This window comes from Schistocerca nitens, chromosome 2 (assembly GCF_023898315.1).
Source record: "Schistocerca nitens isolate TAMUIC-IGC-003100 chromosome 2, iqSchNite1.1, whole genome shotgun sequence".
NCBI classification, from domain to species: Eukaryota; Metazoa; Arthropoda; class Insecta; order Orthoptera; family Acrididae; genus Schistocerca; species Schistocerca nitens.
In genome coordinates this window covers 63,440,409-63,461,240 of record NC_064615.1, presented here as the reverse complement: position 1 = coordinate 63,461,240, position 20,832 = coordinate 63,440,409, and the positions used below count along the sequence as shown (strand labels likewise).

General features: G+C 43.0%; 1 protein-coding gene across 3 annotated transcripts in view; it reads left to right on the top strand.

Moving 5' to 3' along the window:
- The first annotated feature begins 1,186 nt into the window (after window positions 1–1,186).
- LOC126234262 (uncharacterized) overlaps window positions 1,187–20,832 on the top strand; it is an 84,746-nt gene continuing 65,100 nt past the window's right edge. For all 3 annotated transcript variants that reach the window (XM_049942956.1, XM_049942957.1, XM_049942955.1), the window contains exons 1-2: window positions 1,187–1,305; window positions 17,652–17,755. In XM_049942956.1, the coding sequence (XP_049798913.1) occupies window positions 17,656–17,755 (100 nt within the window). In that variant the 5' untranslated portion in view covers window positions 1,187–1,305; window positions 17,652–17,655. The remainder of the gene's footprint in view (window positions 1,306–17,651; window positions 17,756–20,832) is intronic.

Sequence of the window (20,832 nt, the reverse complement as noted above, 5' to 3'; positions counted from 1 at the left end):
TGAATAGAACTGGAGAGAGGAGAAATCTGTGGCACAACTTGACTAGAAGAACGGATCGGTTGGTAGGGCATTTTTTTTCTGAGTTATCATGGACTCACCAATTTAGTATTGGAGGGCAGCGTGGAGGGTAAAAATCGTAGAGGGAGACCAAAAGATGAATACACTAAGCAGATTCAGAAGGACGTAGGTTGCAGTAGGTACTTGGAGATGAAGAAGCTTGCACAGGATAGAGTAGCATTGAGAGCTGCATCAAACCAGTCTCAGGAGTGAAGACCACAACAATAAACAAGAGGAAGATGCTTTCTCGGATTGCTATACAACATACAAGCAAATCATATTAATGGAGTTCATTACAGTAACTGAATTGACAATACTTAAATTGCGTACGTACAATGTGGGTCGCAATCAGTTGGCGATATGCATTTAATCAATGTCTTTCGATAGATACAAATTCCATGCAAGCTGACCACAGAAGTTCACAAGTCACGGGTCTTATAGTGTGCCGTCTTCTCTTCGTGTAGAGGCCGCCCCTGTCATGGTGGCGTCCTAGTTAGATTGCTATTGGCTGACGTCGTCTCACAGCCCCCTCTGCTGTCTCGTTCTTGATCTTCGTGCTGGCGCTTGTTGTTACGCCTGAACACCCAGTATCCAATCATTGTCAACAGTGTACGATTACAGTTAAGTGAGATCTTTTTGAATATGGATATGCCCACGTGTCTCTTTTACACGAATAGTAACGTTCAGTTATTGCCAGGACAATGTTGGTCTCCAACTCCTGCCAAATTTTGTTAGCCTGTCATTCAATGCTGAGAGAAACTTGTAGGATGGGGCAGAATGTTTCGGACGGATCCTAAAATCGAACCGCCGTCTGCAAGCTCATGACTTAAAACTAGTGGATATGGAGACGGTAGAGAGCAAATTTTGAACTGTAAACGAGCATCCGTATTCCTAGACGACCACGACCTTTCAGTAATATCTTATGACTTGCGTATTGTGTTCTGATTTTGATTTGTTTGATAGTCTGTGACATTTTAAATACTTACGAATGGTATTATACTTTTAATGGATAACGAGAATAATGACCTGGCCGCACGTTGCGAACATCTGTTAATCCAGAAGTGATTGCAAAACCAAAAGACGTTACCTAACATCAATCGTGACAATTGCCTGTTCTCCGGTGAGATACCAGCTGCTCCTTGGAGATACTGACGACAGTGTGATAAAAAGATACGAGGAGCAGACGACTTAAGCACCAGCAAGAAGCAGCACTCCTGAACCCATTCAATAAGCAGCAGCATACATCACGTAAGTCTCACACGCTTTCCGCTCCTTATTATCCTATAAAATTACGTGTGATCTGCTTGCTTGACTCTCGTAATAGATTAAATAGATATGGAAAATAGCTCCGGACTTTCTTTCTTAAGAGTTCTGAGTTTCGAAAAAAGTATTCCGCCGTTACTTAGAGTGGATAAGATGTAAAACATTTAACTGTGGTGAGAGCCACCTTTTGTTGTTAACAACATCTTGGAACATTAGACACTGGTGCAGTCACGCACACACAGAACACTACGCTCAAGCAAACATTCCTACAGATTTTAAAATGATAGTTAAACTGGAAGGGCGTACCTGTATCGGTCGTTTTGGAAAAAAGAAAAATTCAATCTTTGTTTTTGAGTCTTCAGTTGCACATTGACGAAGGTGCACTTCCAGTATTATACGTGTAGTAGACATGAATTTTAAGGATGCCAAATTTTCGTGTGAGAAAATGTTGTAAGCTCGAAACTTAACGTGGCAGAAAAGCACTATGGGCCGAACCGAGATCGAAGCTGAGACCTTAGTCTTTCGCGGCCAGATTCTCTACCAACACAGCTATCTGCTTTCTATTTTTCTGTTTCTGCAAACAAACAAAAAAAATTCGGTGGAGAACATGGGACAGAACAATTCTTTTAGAATTCTTTTCTGGAATCTGTTCACTTTTTTATTTAAACTGAATTTCCCCTCACTTGAAAATGTAGTTATACGGATCTATTTTTTCATTTTGTGGAAATGGAAAAAATATTAACATGGTAATGATATTTTTGAAAACTATACAGGTTGGTCAGAAAGAATCTGAAAAGCTTGTACAGGTGTTACAGGGTAGGCTGTGCTAAGAAATAGTAGTTAAGAAATAAATTCGACACGTTGCTCCGTTTCCGAGTTAATTAGCACTGAAATTAGCCAATCAATTCGTTGCACGAGCAGATTCAATCTTCCCATTGCATACAACCAACGTAGATTATAGCATACGAAACTGCTCAGCCGTTGGCTCGTATTCGATCCTTACTAGCGTGCTACATAAAATTATCGTATCTCTCTCTTGTTCAGTTTTAGGAGACCAAAAGAAGAAAACGTTTGCCGGTACTGACTCTGGCGGATCACTTGAATACAGGCGGCACAATGGTCTGAGTGTCTAACCCAATGCTAATTACCTCAGAAACAGAGCCAAGTTTCGTCTTTTTTTCTGAACAGTTATGTAGCAGTACAAACTGCCTGCAACATGCTTATAAGCCTTTTCATACTGGTTCTGTTCTGTACATGCTTTCGCTCTTATAATGTAACTTCTCCTTGTTCTGAAATCTTTGTCTCTCTTTGAATGAATGAATTCTGATATTTTGTTGAAATCCCATCTATGAAACTGAAGATCTTGTTTCTTTCGAGCTTCCAACCGCCTCAATTGGTTTAAAGTCCACGAGCTTTCGGCCGAGTACTTCTCGGCCATTGTCAAGTGGTGCCACTCTTTCGGTTGCTCCCTTCTGTGACGTCACTGGTTCTCCCTCCAGCGCCATATGAAGTGGTGTTTTCGTTGTGCATCCGCCGCACCCGCTTCAACCGCCCAACGGTCGGGTCCAAAAGCTGTACCCAGCTGGAAGCAGCCATCTTTATTGAGAGTGTCTTCACAACTCTTTATCCTGACCGCTTCTTTTATGAAGCTATCGCAGAAACTGTTATCCACGTTGTAATAGCTATCTCGTCAATACAATGCGATGCCCATTTTCCAGCTTCCCGGCGGGGTCAGGGATTTTCTCTGCCTCGTGATGACTGGGTGTTGTGTGCTGTCCTTAGGTTAGTTAGGTTTAAGTAGTTCTAAGTTCTAGGGGACTGATGACCATAGATGTTAAGACCCATAGTGCTCAGAGCCATTTTTCAACCATTTTCTAGCTCATGCTCTACTGCCGCGGATTTCTCAGCGTACCGAAAGCGACAACATGTCTCATGTACTATACTGAGTTGTTCAGTAGTAAACACAGTCTGTCCAACATAAAACTGACAATACCCACAGGGTATTTTATATTCTTCTGGAGTTCAGAGACCTACATTATCTTTCACAGGCCTGCTGAATCGATTTTAGCCGCTTTCGGAGGCAAGCTAATCTTACCTCTCACGGATACGTGGAACAGCAAAAGCCCTAGCTTCTTTGTATCCTTCTCTAGGTCTTCTGATTACGTCTTTTGAGAAGGATGGCTTGCGAAATCTTGCTATTGTTGTAGCCGTTTATCTTGAATACTTTCCGTAAATGGCTGAGTTGCATCAGTAGCTTTCCAGCATCTGACACGACTTCCGCTCAATGCACCAAGGTTCTGAGAACAGGAAGTTTCAGCAACGGATAATGACCACTGTTAGGGTTTTAAGCCACTTGATGTGGCTGAAAGTTGGATAGAATTGTGTCAGTACATATCGCCGTGAAACCATGCATCTATATATTACGTACCTCTACGGGGATGAAACATGGCACAGCATCAAGCGCCTGGGGAAGGAACATGTTAAGAAGGCTATTTTATTAGGCTCTCTAGCGTTCCTATTACGCTGCCGTGAAGAGAAGACGTTTCCACGTTTGGCCTTCGTGAGCCAGCATAACAACATTGCTGCGGCCAAGGGAATATTTCGTGGTGCCAGCTTTGCCCTGCTGCGAGAGAGGACACATGTCACTAGAAGGCAGTTGGGTACAAACGGTCCCGAGCTAAGGGTCATCCACCTGCGGCTTACGCAGCCGCTGTCAGATTTGGATTGTGACTAGAAGAATACAATACAGTAGTACAACAAATGTCGTCATACATGACGGCCGCTGTAAGGCAGAAAGGCAAATTAAGTCCATCGTCACAGAAATAGCATTGGGCAGAATAGGAAACAATAGAACGCGCCGTTATCAACATGACGACAGAAACATCGACGCAGGTGCCATGTCGGCTCTTAAGGTGGGGCCTAATTTTGCACCATCGCCGCTATGTACCTTTTTCCTAACATAGTAAGTGGTGTGGAACAAGCAGTTCTTAAGATGCACAGTGAAACTCCAGAAGAAATTCGTCGAGAAATAAGAAGCATTCTTTCAAAAGACAAGCTGCCGACCTCTAACGTGACCAGAGCTAAGCCTAACGGTCGCAACGAACTCTTCAGCGATCCTCTCCTCATAGTCCTGCTAGCTGACAAGGGCAATGCAGTCGTCATCATGGAACAAGCCGACTATGACGTGAAGATTCGATTGATGCTGGAGGAGGAGACATATGAAAAATTATCAACTGACGCAACATCCAGAATTATGAGGAAAACGTCGGAGTTTCTCAAGAGGTCTTCAGTGGATGTGAATGTCATTAAAAATTTGCTCCCTCGGGCACATCGACCACCCTAGATTGTATGTTCAAATGTGTGTGAGTTCTGAAGGGACCAAACTGCAGAGGTCATCGGTCCCTAGACTTACACACTAATGAAACTAGCTTATGCTAAGAACAACACACACACCCATGCCAGAGGGAGGACTCGAACCTCCGGAGGGTGTCGCCGCGCTGTCAGTGACATAGCGCCTCTAACCGCGCGGCCCTTCATTGTATGGCCTCCCAAAGGTTCACGAGGAGAACATACTTGTATGTACCAGTGTGAGCAAAGAATACACCTCTACGTACCATAGTGAGCACCACTGGATCGCCGCGTTCCATACTCGCGAAACATCTGGCTAGCCTCGTTACTTCTCAAGTTGGTCACTGTGTGCACCACATCAAGAGTACGACCGACTTTATCAGTCGAATCAAATGTCTGCGTCTTGCAGAAGAAGATATTATGATCAGGTTTGTAGTGTCATTGTTCACACGCGTTCCCATCCAAGATTCTATAGATCTTCTCTCCCAGTTATTTGGCGAAAATTCTGTGGATTTATTTAAACACACTCTGAACACCATCGTATTATTATTATTATTATTATTTTTTTTTTTTTTTGTTTTACGATCGAGAATATTTTAACCAGGTGGAACACGTCGCGACGGAGAGCCCATTACCTCCAGTTATAGCCAAACTGTTTATGGAGTACTTTGAGGATATTGCTCTGGACACGACTCCTGCAAAGCATTTTCGTTAAGTTGGCGATACGTTCGTTGTCTGGTTACACGTTGCACGTGAAAAGCTGGGAGAATTCTTGGACCACTGGAGCAATATCCACAACAACCTCAAGTTCACAATGGAGGTAAAAACAGATGGTACCTTGCTGTTCCGTGACGACCTCGTCCGCCGTAAAGCAGATGCGTGCCTTAGCGACAGTGTTTGTCGAAAACCCACCCATACGAACTGATATCTGCACGCTGACAGCTATCACCATCCATAGCAGACGTTTCTATTCTGATGAACTTGGTGCATTGAGCGGAAGCCGCCTCAGACGCTGAAAGCCTGCGGAAGGAAGTCAGACAATTACGCGAAGTATTCAAGGAAAACAGCCACAACAACAGCCAGATTTCTCAAACCATCTTTCCGAAAATACGGAAGCATTACGACAGGGAGAACTCGAAGAAGCTTGCGTTGTTGTTGTTCTGTAGCTCAGTAACAGAAAAGGTTTGCCGGCTCCTAATGAGACACGAAATCGATTCGATCTTCTGGGCTCCAGAAAATTTCGACAACTCTTCAGGTCTATGGAAGACGATGCACGCCTCAGAATTCCAGGAGTATGTAATGTACTGTTCGGAGGGACAGTTTTATGTCAGACTACTGTCCGAACTTTTGCACAACGCTGTGTGGAACATGAGGGATGTTTTCACCTACTGTATCCTGAGAAATCAGCGGTAGCAGAGAAAATGGCCATCGTATTGCATTCGATGAGAAATCTGTAATTACATGGACTAATAGTTTCTGGAACAGCTTCATTATAGAAGTTATCTATACAGAAATTCGTGACAAGATCCCCATTAATGACAGTGGCCTGCAGCTCAGCATCGCTTGGGACCTGGTCATCGCAAGGTTGAAGCGGGCGCGACAGGAGCTTGACCCTAACACTGTCTTATAGGACGGTGGAGCGAGAGCCAGTGACGTCATAGAAGGAAGCAACCAAAAGACAATCACCTCATGACAACGGCTGAGGAGTACTCGGCTGGAAGCTCGTGGATTTTAAACCACTTGACACTGCTGGTAGCTCGAGAAAATATTATCAAAATGGTTCAAATGGCTCTGAGCACTATGGGACTTAACATCTATGGTCATCAGTCCCCTAGAACTCAGAACTACTTAAACCTAACTAACCTAAGGACAGCACACAACACCCAGCCATCACGAGGCAGAGAAAATCCCTGACCCCGCCGGGAATCGAACCCGGGCGTGGGAAGCGAGAACGCTACCGCACGACCACGAGGTGCGGGCAAATATTATCAGTACACGTAACGTGTATTCACAGGACATGTGGCCTGTATTTGAAGAAGTGTCATGATGATCTCTCCATTGGCAAAAGATTCCGGAATAGTCCCCCATTCGGATCTCCGGGAGGGGATTGCCAAGGGGGAGGTTACCATGAGAAAAAGATTGAATAATCAACGAAAGGATAACGTTCTACGAGTCGGGGCGTGGAATGTCAGAAGCTTGAACGTGGTAGGGAAACTAGAAAATCTGAAAAGGGAAATGCAAAGGCTCAATCTAGATATAGTAGGGGTCAGTGAAGTGAAGTGGAAGGAAGACAAGGATTTCTGGTCAGATGAGTATCGGGTAATATCAACAGCAGCAGAAAATGGTATAACAGGTGTAGGATTCGTTATGAATAGGAAGGTAGGGCAGAGGGTGTGTTACTGTGAACAGTTCAGTGACCGGGTTGTTCTAATCAGAATCGAAAGCAGACCAACACCGACAACGATAGTTCAGGTATACATGCCGACGTCGCAAACTGAAGATGAACAGATAGAGAAAGTGTATGAGGATATTGAAAGGGTAATGCAGTATGTAAAGGGGGACGAAAATCTAATAGTCATGGGCGACTGCAATGCACTTGTAGGGGAAGGAGTAGAAGAAAAGGTTACAGGAGAATATGGGCTTGGGACAAGGAATGAAAGAGGAGAAAGACTAATTGAGTTCTGTAACAAGTTTCAGCTAGTAATAGCGAGTACCCTGTTCAAGAATCACAAGAGGAGGAGGTATACTTGGAAAAGGCCTGGAGATATGGGAAGATTTCAGTTAGATTACATCATGGTCAAACAGAGATTCCGAAATCAGATACTGTATTGTAAGGCGTACCCAGGAGCAGATATAGACTCAGATCACAATATAGTAGTGATGAAGAGTAGGCTGAAGTTCAAGACATTAGTCAGGAAGAATCAATACGCAAAGGAGTGGGATACGGAAGTACTAAGGAATGACGAGATACGTTTGAAGTTCTCTAACGCTATAGATACAGCAATAAGGAATAGCGCAGTAGGCAGTACAGTTGAAGAGGAATGGACATCTCTAAAAAGGGCCATCACAGAAGTTGGGAAAGAAAAAATAGGTACAAAGAACGTAGCTGCGAAGAAACCATGGGTAACAGAAGAAATACTTCAGTTGATTGATGAAAGAAGGAAGTACAAACATGTTCCGGGAAAATCAGGAATACAGAAATACAAGTCGCTGAGGAATGAAATAAATAGGAAGTGCAGGGAAGCTGACATGGCTGCAGGAAAAATGTGAAGACATCGAAAAAGATATGAATGTCGGAAGGACAGACTCAGCATACAGGAAAGTCAAAACAATCTTTGGTGACATTAAAAGCAACGGTGGTAACATTAAGAGTGCAACGGGATTTCCACTGTTAAATGCAGAGGAGAGAGCAGATAGGTGGAAAGAATACATTGAAAGCCTCTATGAGGGTGAAGATTTGTCTGATGTGATAGAAGAAGAAACAGGAGTCGATTTAGAAGAGATAGGGGATCCAGTATTAGAATCGGAATTTAAAAGAGCTTTGGAGGACTTACGGTCAAATAAGAGAGAAGGGATAGATAACATTCCATCAGAATTTCTAAAATCATTGGGCGAAGTGGCAACAAAACGACTATTCACGTTGGTGTGTAGAATATATATGAGTCTGGCGACATACCATCTGACTTTCGGAAAAGCATCATCCACACAATTCCGAAGACGGCAAGAGCTGACAAGTGCGAGAATTATCGCACAATCAGCTTAACAGCTCATGCATCGAAGCTGCTTACAAGAATAATATACAGAAGAATGGAAAAGAAAATTGAGAATGCGGTAGGTGACGATCAGTTTGGCTTTAGGAAAAGTAAAGGGACGAGAGAGACAATTCTGACGTTACGGCTAATAATGGAAGCAAGGCTAAAGAAAAATCAAGACACTTTCATGGGATTTGTCGACCTGGAAAAAGCGTTCGACAATATAAAATGGTGCAAGCTGTTCGAGATTCTGAAAAAAGTAGGGGTAAGCTATAGGGAGAGACGGGTCATATACAATATGTACAACAACCAAGAGGGAATAATATGAGTGGACGACCAAGAACGAAGTGCTCGTATTAAGAAGGGTGTAAGACAAGGCTGTAGCCTTTCGCCCCTACTCTTCAATCTGTACATCGAGGAAGCAATGATGGAAATAAAAGAAAGGTTCAGGAGTGGAATTAAAATACAAGGTGAAAGGATATCAATGATACTATTCGCTGATGACATTGCTATCCTGAGTGAAAGTGAAGAAGACTTAAATGATATGCTGAACGGAATGAACAGTCTAATGAGTACACAGTATGTTTTGAGAGTAAATCGGAGAAAGACGAAGGTAATGAGAAGTAGTAGAAATGAGAACAGCGAGAAACTTAACATCAGGATTGAAGGTCACGAAGTCAATGAAGTTAAGGAATTCTGCTACCTAGGCAGTAAAATAACCAATGACGGACGGAGCAAGGAGGACGTCAAAAGCAGACTCGCTATGGAAAAAAAGGCATTTCTGGCCAAGAGAAGTCTACTAATACCAAATACCGGCCTTAATTTGAGGAAGAAATTTCTGTGGATGTACGTCTGGAGTACAGCATTGTATGGTAGTGAAACATGGACTGTGGGAAAACCGAAACAGAAGAGAATCGAAGCATTTGAGATGTGGTGCTATAGCCGAATGTTGAAAATTAGGTGGACTGATAAGGTAAGGAATGAAGAGGTTCTACGCAGAATCGGAGAGGAAAGGAATATGTGGAAAACACTGATAAGGAGAAGGGACAGGATGATAGGACATCTGCTAAGACATGAGGGAATGTCTTCCATGGTACTAGAGGGAGCTGTAGAGGGCAAAAACTGTAGAGGAAGACAGAGATTGGAATACGTCAAGCAAATAATTGAGGACGTAGGTTGCAAGTGCTACTCTGAGATGAAGAGGTTAGCACAGGAAAGGAATTCGTGGCGGGCCGCTTCAAACCAGTCAGTAGACTGATGACCAAAAAAAAAAAAAAAATTGCTGCATTACGGAGCAGTCAAATATCTTGTTTCCCCATGAAAAATAATAAATTAATAAAATAAAATTCTTCTCCGTAGTTTCTTCTTCATTTTCATCCTTCTTTGAGAGCATAAGCTGCACTTAAAATACTAATAACATAATGGGTTAAGTTACTGACATTAAATACAAAATAAAAATAAAAAATAGAGAGTTCAGCAATGTACACTCTGGGGGCAGTATCTCAGATACATGTGCGCAGTTTGCATAACTTTTTTTGATAATTCCGTTTTTTCTGCTGTTTCTGGTGTAATGTTATTAGTTTAAATTTCGTTAAACTCGGTGTTTTTGATGCTAAGAGTGTAATGTGATGTACAAATTGGCCCGATAGCCAGAGTAGTAACTATTTTCCTCTCTGGGATATTGCTTTTCGGTCTGATGTCACAACTTCTTGTATCTCGACTAACTGTGTTGCCATTCTCAGTAGTGATGAAAGTTTTGTGGCATCTGTTACCAGATCTCTTGCGCATAGTGATGTCTGAATCGGTGTGCAAGGGTATTTTTGTATTACACTTGTCATAATTTGCCGAATCCCCAGTTTTGATAGAGTGACTGTGTTCACGCTGGAATCGTTTCATTGGTGACTTAATACCATGCTGTTCTAATGAAAGATAAATGAAAGCCATCATCCACATCAGTCACTTTTATTTATTTCGACGAGACCTTTCGAGGGCTTACACCCCAAGCTTCAGGTGGATCAGTGGATTACAATACCTTTTTGTAATGCACTGATCCACCTCAAAAGGAGGAGGTAAGCCATCGAAACGCTTCGTGGAAGTAAATGAAAAGTGACTGATACAGGGTATCGTTTTAATTTATCTTTTATTGTCATCAACAGTGATAGTTTCCTAACCACAGTCCAATATGGATGACATAAGGCTATGTTGTCGTAGCATCCGATACAAGTTGGTTGTTATGAGTATTGTTCCACACCTCACCTGTCAGGCCAGTTGTCATGAAAGTATTAAGCTTCCAATCCGTTAGAACTTTTCTTGATACGGGAGCCCTACTTCACTGCACATTTTGTTTCTCTGGGTTACATAGTTATTCTCGACTATGTCGGTTCTGAGAAAGTTGAGTGCTGAATTTATTTTGCCAACACTGACAGTTGTTACTTGGATTTCTGGTTGAAATGCTTTTAGAAGTATACCTGTCATGTTGGTAGGGCTGAACTTCGAACTCCAATCCCACCTACTTCAAAGGGTAGTGGTAGTGAGATGCATCTTACTTTGAAAAGATTTTCACAGGATACGAAATATCAGTAGCTGATTACCGCTGGTACAGACAAGAATACGAAATATCAGTAACTGATTACCGCTGGTACAGACAAAATGGCCACTACTTAACGAACTTTCTACGAGGGCACTCCAAAAGAAATGCACACTATTTTTGTAAAAATACAGCTTTCATTCTGCATGTGTGAAAGTTTTACAGTGTGTCGATACATCCTTCCCGCGTGTTTTAAAACTTAGTTCAACATCTTCCCGTGAGTGGCGTCGTCACAGCATGTCTTCAAGATGGCTGCTACACTTGACGTTCGTCAGAAGCAACGTGCTGTCATAGAATTCCTGTGCTGTGAAAACGAGACAGTGGGAAACATCCACAAGAGGTTGAAAAAGGTGTGTGGAGATGCTGCTGTCGATCGCAGTACAGTTAGTCGGTGGGCAAGCAGGATACGTGATGGAGTACGACAATATTGAGGATTGTCCTCGCAGCGGCAGGCCTCGTACTGCATACACTCCAGATAATGTGCAGAGAGTTAACGAATTGGTGACTGCTGACAGACGCATCACAGTGAACGAATTGTCACGCTACTTTGGGATAGGGGAAGGAAGTGTTTGCAGAATTCTGGAAGTGTTGGCGTTAAAAAAGGTTTGTGCCCAGTGGGTTCCCAGGATGTTGACAGTGGCTCACAAAGAAACAAGAAAAACGGTATGCAGCGAACTTTTGGAACAGCACGAGAATGGTGGGGATGAATTTCTTGGAAGAATTGTGACAGGTGATGAAACATGGCCCCATCATTTTTCACCAGAGACGAAGAGGCAATCAATGGAGTTGCATCATGCAAATTCACGCAAGAACAAAAGACCACAGTGGCTCCAACAGGTTCGTCCAGAATTTTACCGTGCGGGTATACCGGCGCTGGTTCGAAGATGGTGTAAGGCAGTTGAGAGGGATGGAAATTATGTGGAGAAATGAAAATATTGTTCCGAAAGGATGTATCTACACTCTGTAAAACTTTCAAACATGTAGAATAAAAGATGGATTTAAAAAAAAAATAGTGTGCACTTCTTTTGTAGTGACCCACGTATATCAGTAGATGTATGGTGGTCCAAACTTTGTTCTACATTGAGCGCCGATTTGCAATCTGCACATTCGTGTGATGGTTTGTATTTGCAGCGGCATTGAGTACAACAAGCGTTCTCCATTCACGAATATTGAAAACAATCTGAACAGTAACGACTGATTCTCCTTCAGATGAAGCTAGCTCAAACAAAGGCCGGCCATGGGGAGATTATCATAATACCTGTCAACGGAAAACGTCGTTTTATCTTACGTTACAGTTTGTGGTCTACAGTTGATCTCTTGCCCTGCAGTGGACTCTTCTCTGTTTCAAAAGTTATATGTACGGATCGCAAACAGAATCCGAACAATGAGAGGCACGACGTCACTTTTGGACACAGAGCTTTAGTCTACCTGGAAATCTTAATTTGTGCTCAATGTTTTATTTAATTTTGCATTTACGGTGTATAAGGCTCCCCAGTACTAGTCTGGTATGATTGCAATCTGATGTTTACAATACTGAACATAAACGTTGCAAGACCGAGAAGAATAGCAAATAACGAAATTTTATCAATAACTATGAAAGTGCATTGTAGTATGAGGTATACAAAATTAAATACTCTCAAAGTCAAAATAAAGGATCACGAAGGAATTATCCGAGAGGGACGCAAATCGATAAACGTGCTGAAAATGTAAAAACGAATCAACAATTACATTGTGAGACCTGAGTTTCTCCCCGGACGTACAATTCTGGAAATCCCACCATGATAGAACATGTTTTTTGGTGCTATGATTTGGTTTGTGCTGTCGACTGTCGGATTTATTGCCAAGGATAGAATGTTATTGCCTATTTTCGACTGCTCTTTTTTTCGACTGCAATTTTTTTTGAGATACCTGTGATTTGATTGTGTAGGCATGCACGTGTCTGTGAGTATGTGAAATGGCGTTTGTTTCAGTACGCAGTTTTTGTTTTGTCTGTGTCTGTTTGTGTGTGTGTGTGTGTGTGTGTGTGTGTGTGTGACAAGAAGAGAGAGAGAGAGAGAGAGAGAGACGAAGGTATGTATTTGTTTTAATGTGTCTGCATTTGCGAGAGGGATAGTTTTTATCTGATAATTTCTGGGACTCCATTATTAAAGAATCCGTAGAAATACGACTGGCGGAAAATCTGTTAAACCGTGACAGCGGCTACCAGCTGGACAGTGCATGGAATCCCATCATCTCCACGATGGACAATGCATGGAATCTCATCATCTCCACGATTTGCTCAAATCGAAGACGACAGATTGCGTCGACCGCCGTGGCAAACGGCAACGCAGAGGGCGACTGAGTTCCGCTATTCCACCAGCGAGGGCGCTGCCTGCGGGCAGTGTGGTTCAACTATCAAGTTTTCGACGCATACTCAGAATAGTTACAGTACGCTATATATTGCGGAACGGAGGACGTTTTCGCTGTTCTCCAGTGAGTGTTCTACAGTGCGTCTTACAGTGAGTGTTCCGTGTTGTGTTTTTTGGGACTTGTTGCGAACGGCCATCATACTGTCGCTGGGTGTGCCTTTTATCTCTTGCGAACAGAATCCAGACTGTCGCCGTGTTTTTTAATTGTGTGTCTACTATGTTACTTGTCTGATTCCTGTGTATTTTATCTACATTGCCAACCCATTTTGCTTTCTGTTTTAACTTTCCGCATTTTTACGCAATTTTACACTATAACTCACCATTTTATCGCCTGTTTTACCTTGTTTCTTTCTTCTTCCTTTATTTAAAAAAAGTCTGTAGGCTGTAGAGCAGCGTAGTAAGCTGCTGCCAGCCCGCCCCCTTCGGGGGGAATTGAAAATCAATAAGGAAAAAAAAAAAAAAACGTTTTCGCCAGTCTGCGACGGCTCACCTGAAGATGACTGGCAGGTGCCCAGTTGAAATATCGTGCGAAGTATTGAACGACGACCGGCTGCAAGCCCGAAATTTGTTTGAACACTCAATACTCCAGGAAAATTTTAAAATTCAGTTCTATGTGTTATTCGGGAGCGCTGTATCTTTAGTGTGTTTCCCACTCTGTGTGTTAATTTATGTGTGTAAGTCATGGTGTACCATCTGCTTCTTTTCTGTTTGATGTTGTCACCGTGTGTGTGTGTGTGTGTGTGTGTGTGTGTGTGTGTGTGTGTGTGTGCGTGCGTGCGTGCGTGCGCGTAAAAAACTGAAGATCCCGAACAGTGGTTTATTCAAATGATAGTACGTAAAGCGACGGCAATTTAGTTGCATGATCAGAGATCGTAGTTTTCATATGTGTTGCGTTATCGCAACAATAAATATTTCTAGTTAGTAGAGAAATGAAGGGTACTGTTTCACAGTGGTGCAAACCTAAGCATGCAGTCAGTTGCACAGCATCATCTCCATTCCATAAAAGCTACATACACCATAAGACAAAAAAAAGGAAGCAAAAAATGGCTCTGAGCACTATGGGACTCAACTGCTGAGGTCATTAGTCCCCTAGAACTTAGAACTAGTTAAACCTAACTAACCTAAGGACATCACAAACTTCCATGCCCGAGGCAGGATTCGAACCTGCGACCGTAGCGGTCTTGCGGTTCCAGACTGCAGCGCCTTTAACCGCACGGCCACTTCGGCCGGCAAAAAGGAAGCACCACAAAGAAATTATCCGAGTGGATCGCAAATCCGTAGATGTCATGTACATGTACAGAGAAACAAATGATTACGATTTCAGAAAACTTGGGTGGCTTAATCAAGAGAAAGAGCTTGACGTATTGGGGAAATCAGTAACGCGTTGGCCCACCTCTGGCAATTACAGAGACAGTTTTTCGTTTTTGGCATTGACTGACAGAATTGTTGAATGTCCTCCTGAGGGGTATCGTGCCAGATTCTGTTCAAAAAAAAAAAATGTTTCAAATGGCTCTGAGCACTATGGGACTTAACATCTGAGGTCATCAGCCCCTAGAACTTAGAACTACTTAAACCTAACTAACCTAAGGACATCACACACATCCATGTCCGAGGCAGGATTCGAACCTGCGACCGTAGCGGTCGCGCGGTTCCAGACTGAAGCGCCTAGAACCGCTCGGCCACCAACGGCCGGCCCAGATTCTGTCCAACTGCCGCGTTAGATGATCAAAATCCCGAGCTGGTTGGAGGTCACTGGCTATAACGCTGCAGACCTTCTCAATTGGATAGAGATCCGAAGACCTTACCGGCCGACGTAAGATTAGAAAAGCATTAAGAGAAGCAGTAGAAACTCTCTGTGTGTAATCGTGCATTATCTTGTTGAAATGTAAACCTAGTATGGCTTGCCATAAAAGCGCAACAAAACGGGGCGTAGAATATCGGCGACATACCGCTGTACTATAAGTTAGCCACTGATGACAACCAAAGGGGTTCCACTATAAGCTGATATGTCACCCAGACAATCACTCTTCGTTGTCAGGTCATATGGCGAGTGATAGATTGGCAAACAGATTGGCAACTCACCGCCGTCTGGGGCGTCCCCAGACGTCTTCGCTGGTCATCGGTATTGAGTTCCAAGCGGCGAAAATGTAAACCAAATACAAAAATATGTACGTATTCCAGGCCACTGAAGATGCCTTTCAGAAAATAAAGGCGAAACGCATATGGCACAAAAATTATGTGTCATTCATTTGTAGTTAAACGGTCAACAAGCAAAAATTAACTATATACACGTTGGTATAGTTTTCATTTTGTAGGTTAAATTCCAACACTTGATTATTGGTATAAGAATTAATTATGTTTCTGCCACGTCCTGTAGGTATAAATACGCTTTCTTAAAACTGAAAAATATAACCACTTCTGAGGTGATCACGAAGGTAAAATGTGATTTCTCGTCACATTATTCTATTTTTCGTAAGTAATAAAGCCGAAAAATATACCCAACAGCAATTTGAAAAAGTATTCACATTGTTTCGTGATAAAGAAACACGAGCTTTACTTCGTCGTCAGGTAAGGCAAATTCAGTACGATCACTATGGCAAATTATTTGACCATGAAGCACATCAATAATTTTAGAAGTACCTACATTTATATTACACTACTGGCCATTAAAATTACTGCACCAAGAAGAAACGCAGATGATAAACGGATATTTATTGGACAAATATATGATACTAGAACTAACATGTGATTACATTTTCACGCAATTTGGGTGCATAGGTCCTGAGAAATAAGTACCCAGAACAACCACCTCTGGTCGTAATAACGGCCCTGATACGCCTGAGCATTGAGTCAAACAGCTTGGTTGGCGTGTACGTGTACAGCTGCCCATGCAGCTTCAACACGATACCACAGTTCATCAAGAGTAGTGACTGGCGTATTGTGACGAGCCAGTTGCTCGGCCACCATTGACCAGACGTTTTCAATTGGTGCTGGCCAGCGCAGCAGTCGAACATTTTCTGTATGCAGAAAGGCCCGTACAGGACCTGCAACATGCGGTCCTGCATTATCCTGCTGACATGTAGGGTTTCGCAGGGATCGAATGAAGGGTAGAGCCACGGGTCGTAACACATCTGAAATGTAACGTCCACTGTTCAAAGTGCCGTCAATGCGAACAAGAGGTGACGGAGACGTGTAACCAATGGCACCCCATACCATCACGCCGGGTGATACGTCAGTATGGCGATGACGAATACACGCTTCCAATATGCGTTCACCGCGATGTCGCCAAACACGTATGCGACCATCACGATGCTGTAAACAGAACCTGGATTCATCCGAAAAAATGACGTTTTGCCATTCGTGCACCCAGGTTAGTCGTTGAGTACACCATCGCAGGCGCTCCTGTCTGTGATGCAGCGTCAGGGGTAACCGCAGCCACGGTCTCCGAGCTGATAGTCCATGCTGCTGAAAACGTCGTCGAACTGCTCGTGCAGATGGTTGTTGTCTTGCAAACGTCCCCATCTGTTGACTCATGGATCGAGACGTGGCTGCACGATCCGTTACAGCCATGCGGATAACATGCCTGTCATCTCGACAGCTAGTGATACGAGGCCATTGGGATCCAGCACGGCGATCCGTACTACCCTCCTGAACCCATCGATTCCATATTCTGCTAACAGTCATTGGATCTCGACCAACGCGTATAGCAACGTCGCGATACGATAAACCGCAATCGCGATAGGCTACAATCCGACCTTTATCAAAGTCGGAAACGTGATGGTAAGCATTTCTCCTCCTTACACGAGGCATCACAACGTTTCACCAGGCAACGCCGCTCAACTGCTTTTTGTGTATGAGATATCGGTTGGAGACTTTCCTCATGCCAGCACGTTGTAGGAGTCGCCACCGGCACCAACCTTGGGTGAATGTTCTGAAAAGCTAATCATTTACGTATCACAGCATCTTCTTCCTGTCGGTTAAATTTCGTGTCTGTAGCACGTCATCTTCGTGGTGCAGCAATTTTAATGACCAGTACTGTAGAATAGCTTTCAACACTGATAACAGTCTTGTATATAGTAGGGCGCTAGCGACAGACGCCATTTTTGAAGTATGGATAATTACACAGCTCCCCCGAACTGTTCCCTTCCCGAACATTCCCTGTCTCCATTTCCCTCACCAGCTTGTCGTTTTTCTGGCGTCATATGTAGTTATTTATGAGATTCTCTTATGTTGCAGGACCATGTGGCACTACGTTGGAATCCTGTGCCTGGTGGCATCTTCTAACGCTCTGTATGCCTGCGTAAACGACGGCGAGGTGATTGAAGACGTGTGTCCAGGAGGTAACCTACATTGGTCAAGTACTTGTAGTAGCCGCAAATGAACACACTTAAATTACGATCTCTGATCATCGTAAATGTTCTTAGGATTTTCAATTAAAATCTATATTACAATGGGAGCGTGCATTTCAAATGGAGGCCAACTTTGACCTCCGACGTTATGCATCTTCAGTGGACATAAACTAGTAAATAAGAGAAACGAAAGGGGGGTTATTCTGCAAGTCCTAGGTTCAGATATGAAAAGAAGTAATCCTGATCATTTCGTCTAGTATTGTAAACATACGTACTTTTTGATCTTGATGAGCGTTAGTAGAATAAGAATTATTCTCGTACGGAATGACGTAGAACTGTAGCCGTCGTTCCATCAAGCAGGAGCTTTTATCGCTTCAGCCATACGGTTCTGTTCTCTGCTCGAAATGAAACTTGCGCCAACACAATGAGAAGATGGTGTCTGACACGAATTGTCAAACAATGTGGCAGGCGCGTTAAAATCGCCTGCCTTGATGTAAAGACGGTTACGGTGTTTACGATTAATGAAGCATTCCCAACTGGGACATGAATATAGCATACTCCCGAATATTGTCTTGAAATCGATAGTACGTACATGAGATAAACACCAAAATAATATGAAAGAAAGAGCAGCAAGGAAAATCTTTGGATCATTCGTTACAGATTGATAATTTTTACTTATGGACTGTCTGACAGCGACTGAATAAAACACAATTTTAGTGCCATGCGGGTCTCGCCTTTATTTTCTGCGAAGCATCATCAGTGGCCTGGAATATGTACATACGTTTGTTATTTAATTTATATTTTTGTCACTGTACCTATAGGTTATAAACAGTTCTAGTGGTTGGTATTTCCTATTAAGTAGTGATGTTTTGAACTGTACTTACTGGCTGCGTGGACAATTTCTTACATATTACGCTCCTGTTGCATTTTTGGTTTTTCGGTTTTTTTCCACACATTCCACAGCACTACGAACTGAACGCTTGTTTCAATTCAATGTTTTTGTTTCTGTTGCCAACTGTCAAATATTTTTGCCAAAGATCGAATGTTATTGCCAAACTTTCGAGTGTAATTATTGAAGTATCTGTGATTTGTTTGTGTATGCATTTGTGTGTGCGTACGTGTGTGTGTGTGTGTGTGTGTGTGTGTGTGTGTGTGTGTGTGTTTTGCCGGGTGACCAAAAAGTCAGTGTAAATTTGAAAACTTAATAACCCACGGAATAATGTACATAGAGAGACAAAAATTTACACACATGCTTGGAATGACATGGTGTTTTATTAGAACAAAAAAAAGTATTGCTAGACGCGTGAAAGATCTCTTGCGCGCATCGTTTGGTGATGATCGTGTGTTCAGCCGCCACTTCCGTCATGCTTGGCCCCCCAGGTCCCCAGACCTCAGTCCGTACGATTATTGGCTTTGGGGTTACCTGAAGTTGCAAGTGTATCGTGATCGACCGACATCTCTAGGGATGCTGAAAGACAACATCCGACGCCAATGCCTCACCATAACTCCAGACATGCTTTACAGTGCTGTTCACAACATTATTCCTCGACTACAGCTATTGTTGAGGAATGATGGTGGACATATTGAGCAATTCCTGTAAAGAACATCATCTTTGCTTTGTCTTACTTTGTTATTCTAATTATTGCTATTCTGATCAGATAAAGCGCCATCTGTCGGACATTTTTTTTGTTCTAATAAAACCCCTTGTCATTATAAGCATGTGTGTCAATTTGTACCTCTCTATCTACATTATTCCGTGATTTATTCGGTTTTCTAATTTGTACTGACTTTTTGATCACCCGGTATATATTGTGGGCTCTGCTTATGTGTGTGTGTGTGTGTGTGTGTGTGTGTGTGTGTGTGTGTGTAATATTACACGCAACTGAGGAAGACAGGACTACAAAAGTTGAAGATGTCATTCGTTACAGAGCTAATCATTATGAGTACTTTTCTCCTTGCTTTAAATGATCTTTCCGCCGTGACCTCTCCACGTCGAACGGGGACCTACTCACCTCAAGACACTTCTTACAAGGGAACCTCCCCATCGCACCCCCCTCAGATTTAGTTATAAGTTGGCAGAGTGGATAGGCCTTGAAAAACTTAACACAGATCAGTCGAGAAAACAGGAAGAAGTTGTGTGGAACTATGAAAAAAATTAGCAAAATATACGAACTGAGTAGTCCACGTACAACATATACTACCTAAAGGGCAATGTGCAGTCAGGAGCGCCGTGGTCCTGTGGTTAGCGTGAGCGGCTCTGGAGTGAGAGGTCCTTGGTTCAAGTCTTCCCTCGACTGAAAATTTTAATTTTTTGTTTTCAGACAATTATTATCTGTCCGTCTGTCCGTCCGATGCGATCACTTTTTTGGGAGTGATAATCACATCCACAAGGAAACCTAAATCGGGCAAGGTAGAAGAATCTTTTTATCCATTCGTCAAGTGCACAAGTTAGGTGGGTCGACAACATATTACTGCCATGTGACGCACATGCCGTCAACAGTATCGTATAGAATATATCAGACGTGTTTTCCTGTGGAGGAATCGGTTGACCTATGACCTTGCGATGAAATGTTTTCAGTTCCCATTGGAGAGGCACGTCCTTTCGTCTACTAATCGCACGGTTTTGCGGTGCGGTCGCAAAACACAGACACTAAACTTATTACAGTGAACAGAGACGTCAATGAAAGAACGGACAGATCATAACTTTGCGAAAATAAAGAAAGTAAATTTTTCACTCGGGGGAGGACTTGAATCATGGACCTCTCATTCGGCAGCTGCTCACGCTAACCACAGGACCACGGCGCTCCTGGCTGCACACCATTGAAGTTGCATATGTTGCACGTGGACTACTCAGTTCGTATATTTTCCTTATTTTTTTCATAGTTCCACACAACTTCTTCCTGTTTTCTCGATTGATCTGTGTTAAGTTTTTCAAGGCCTATCCACTGTTCCAACTTATAGCAAAATCTGAGGGGGGTGCGATGGGGAGGTTCCCTTGTTAGTTAATGATCCGTCCGCTCTCTTCATGCTCCCAGGAAGCGACACTCGCCAGCTATTCATCATCTCCC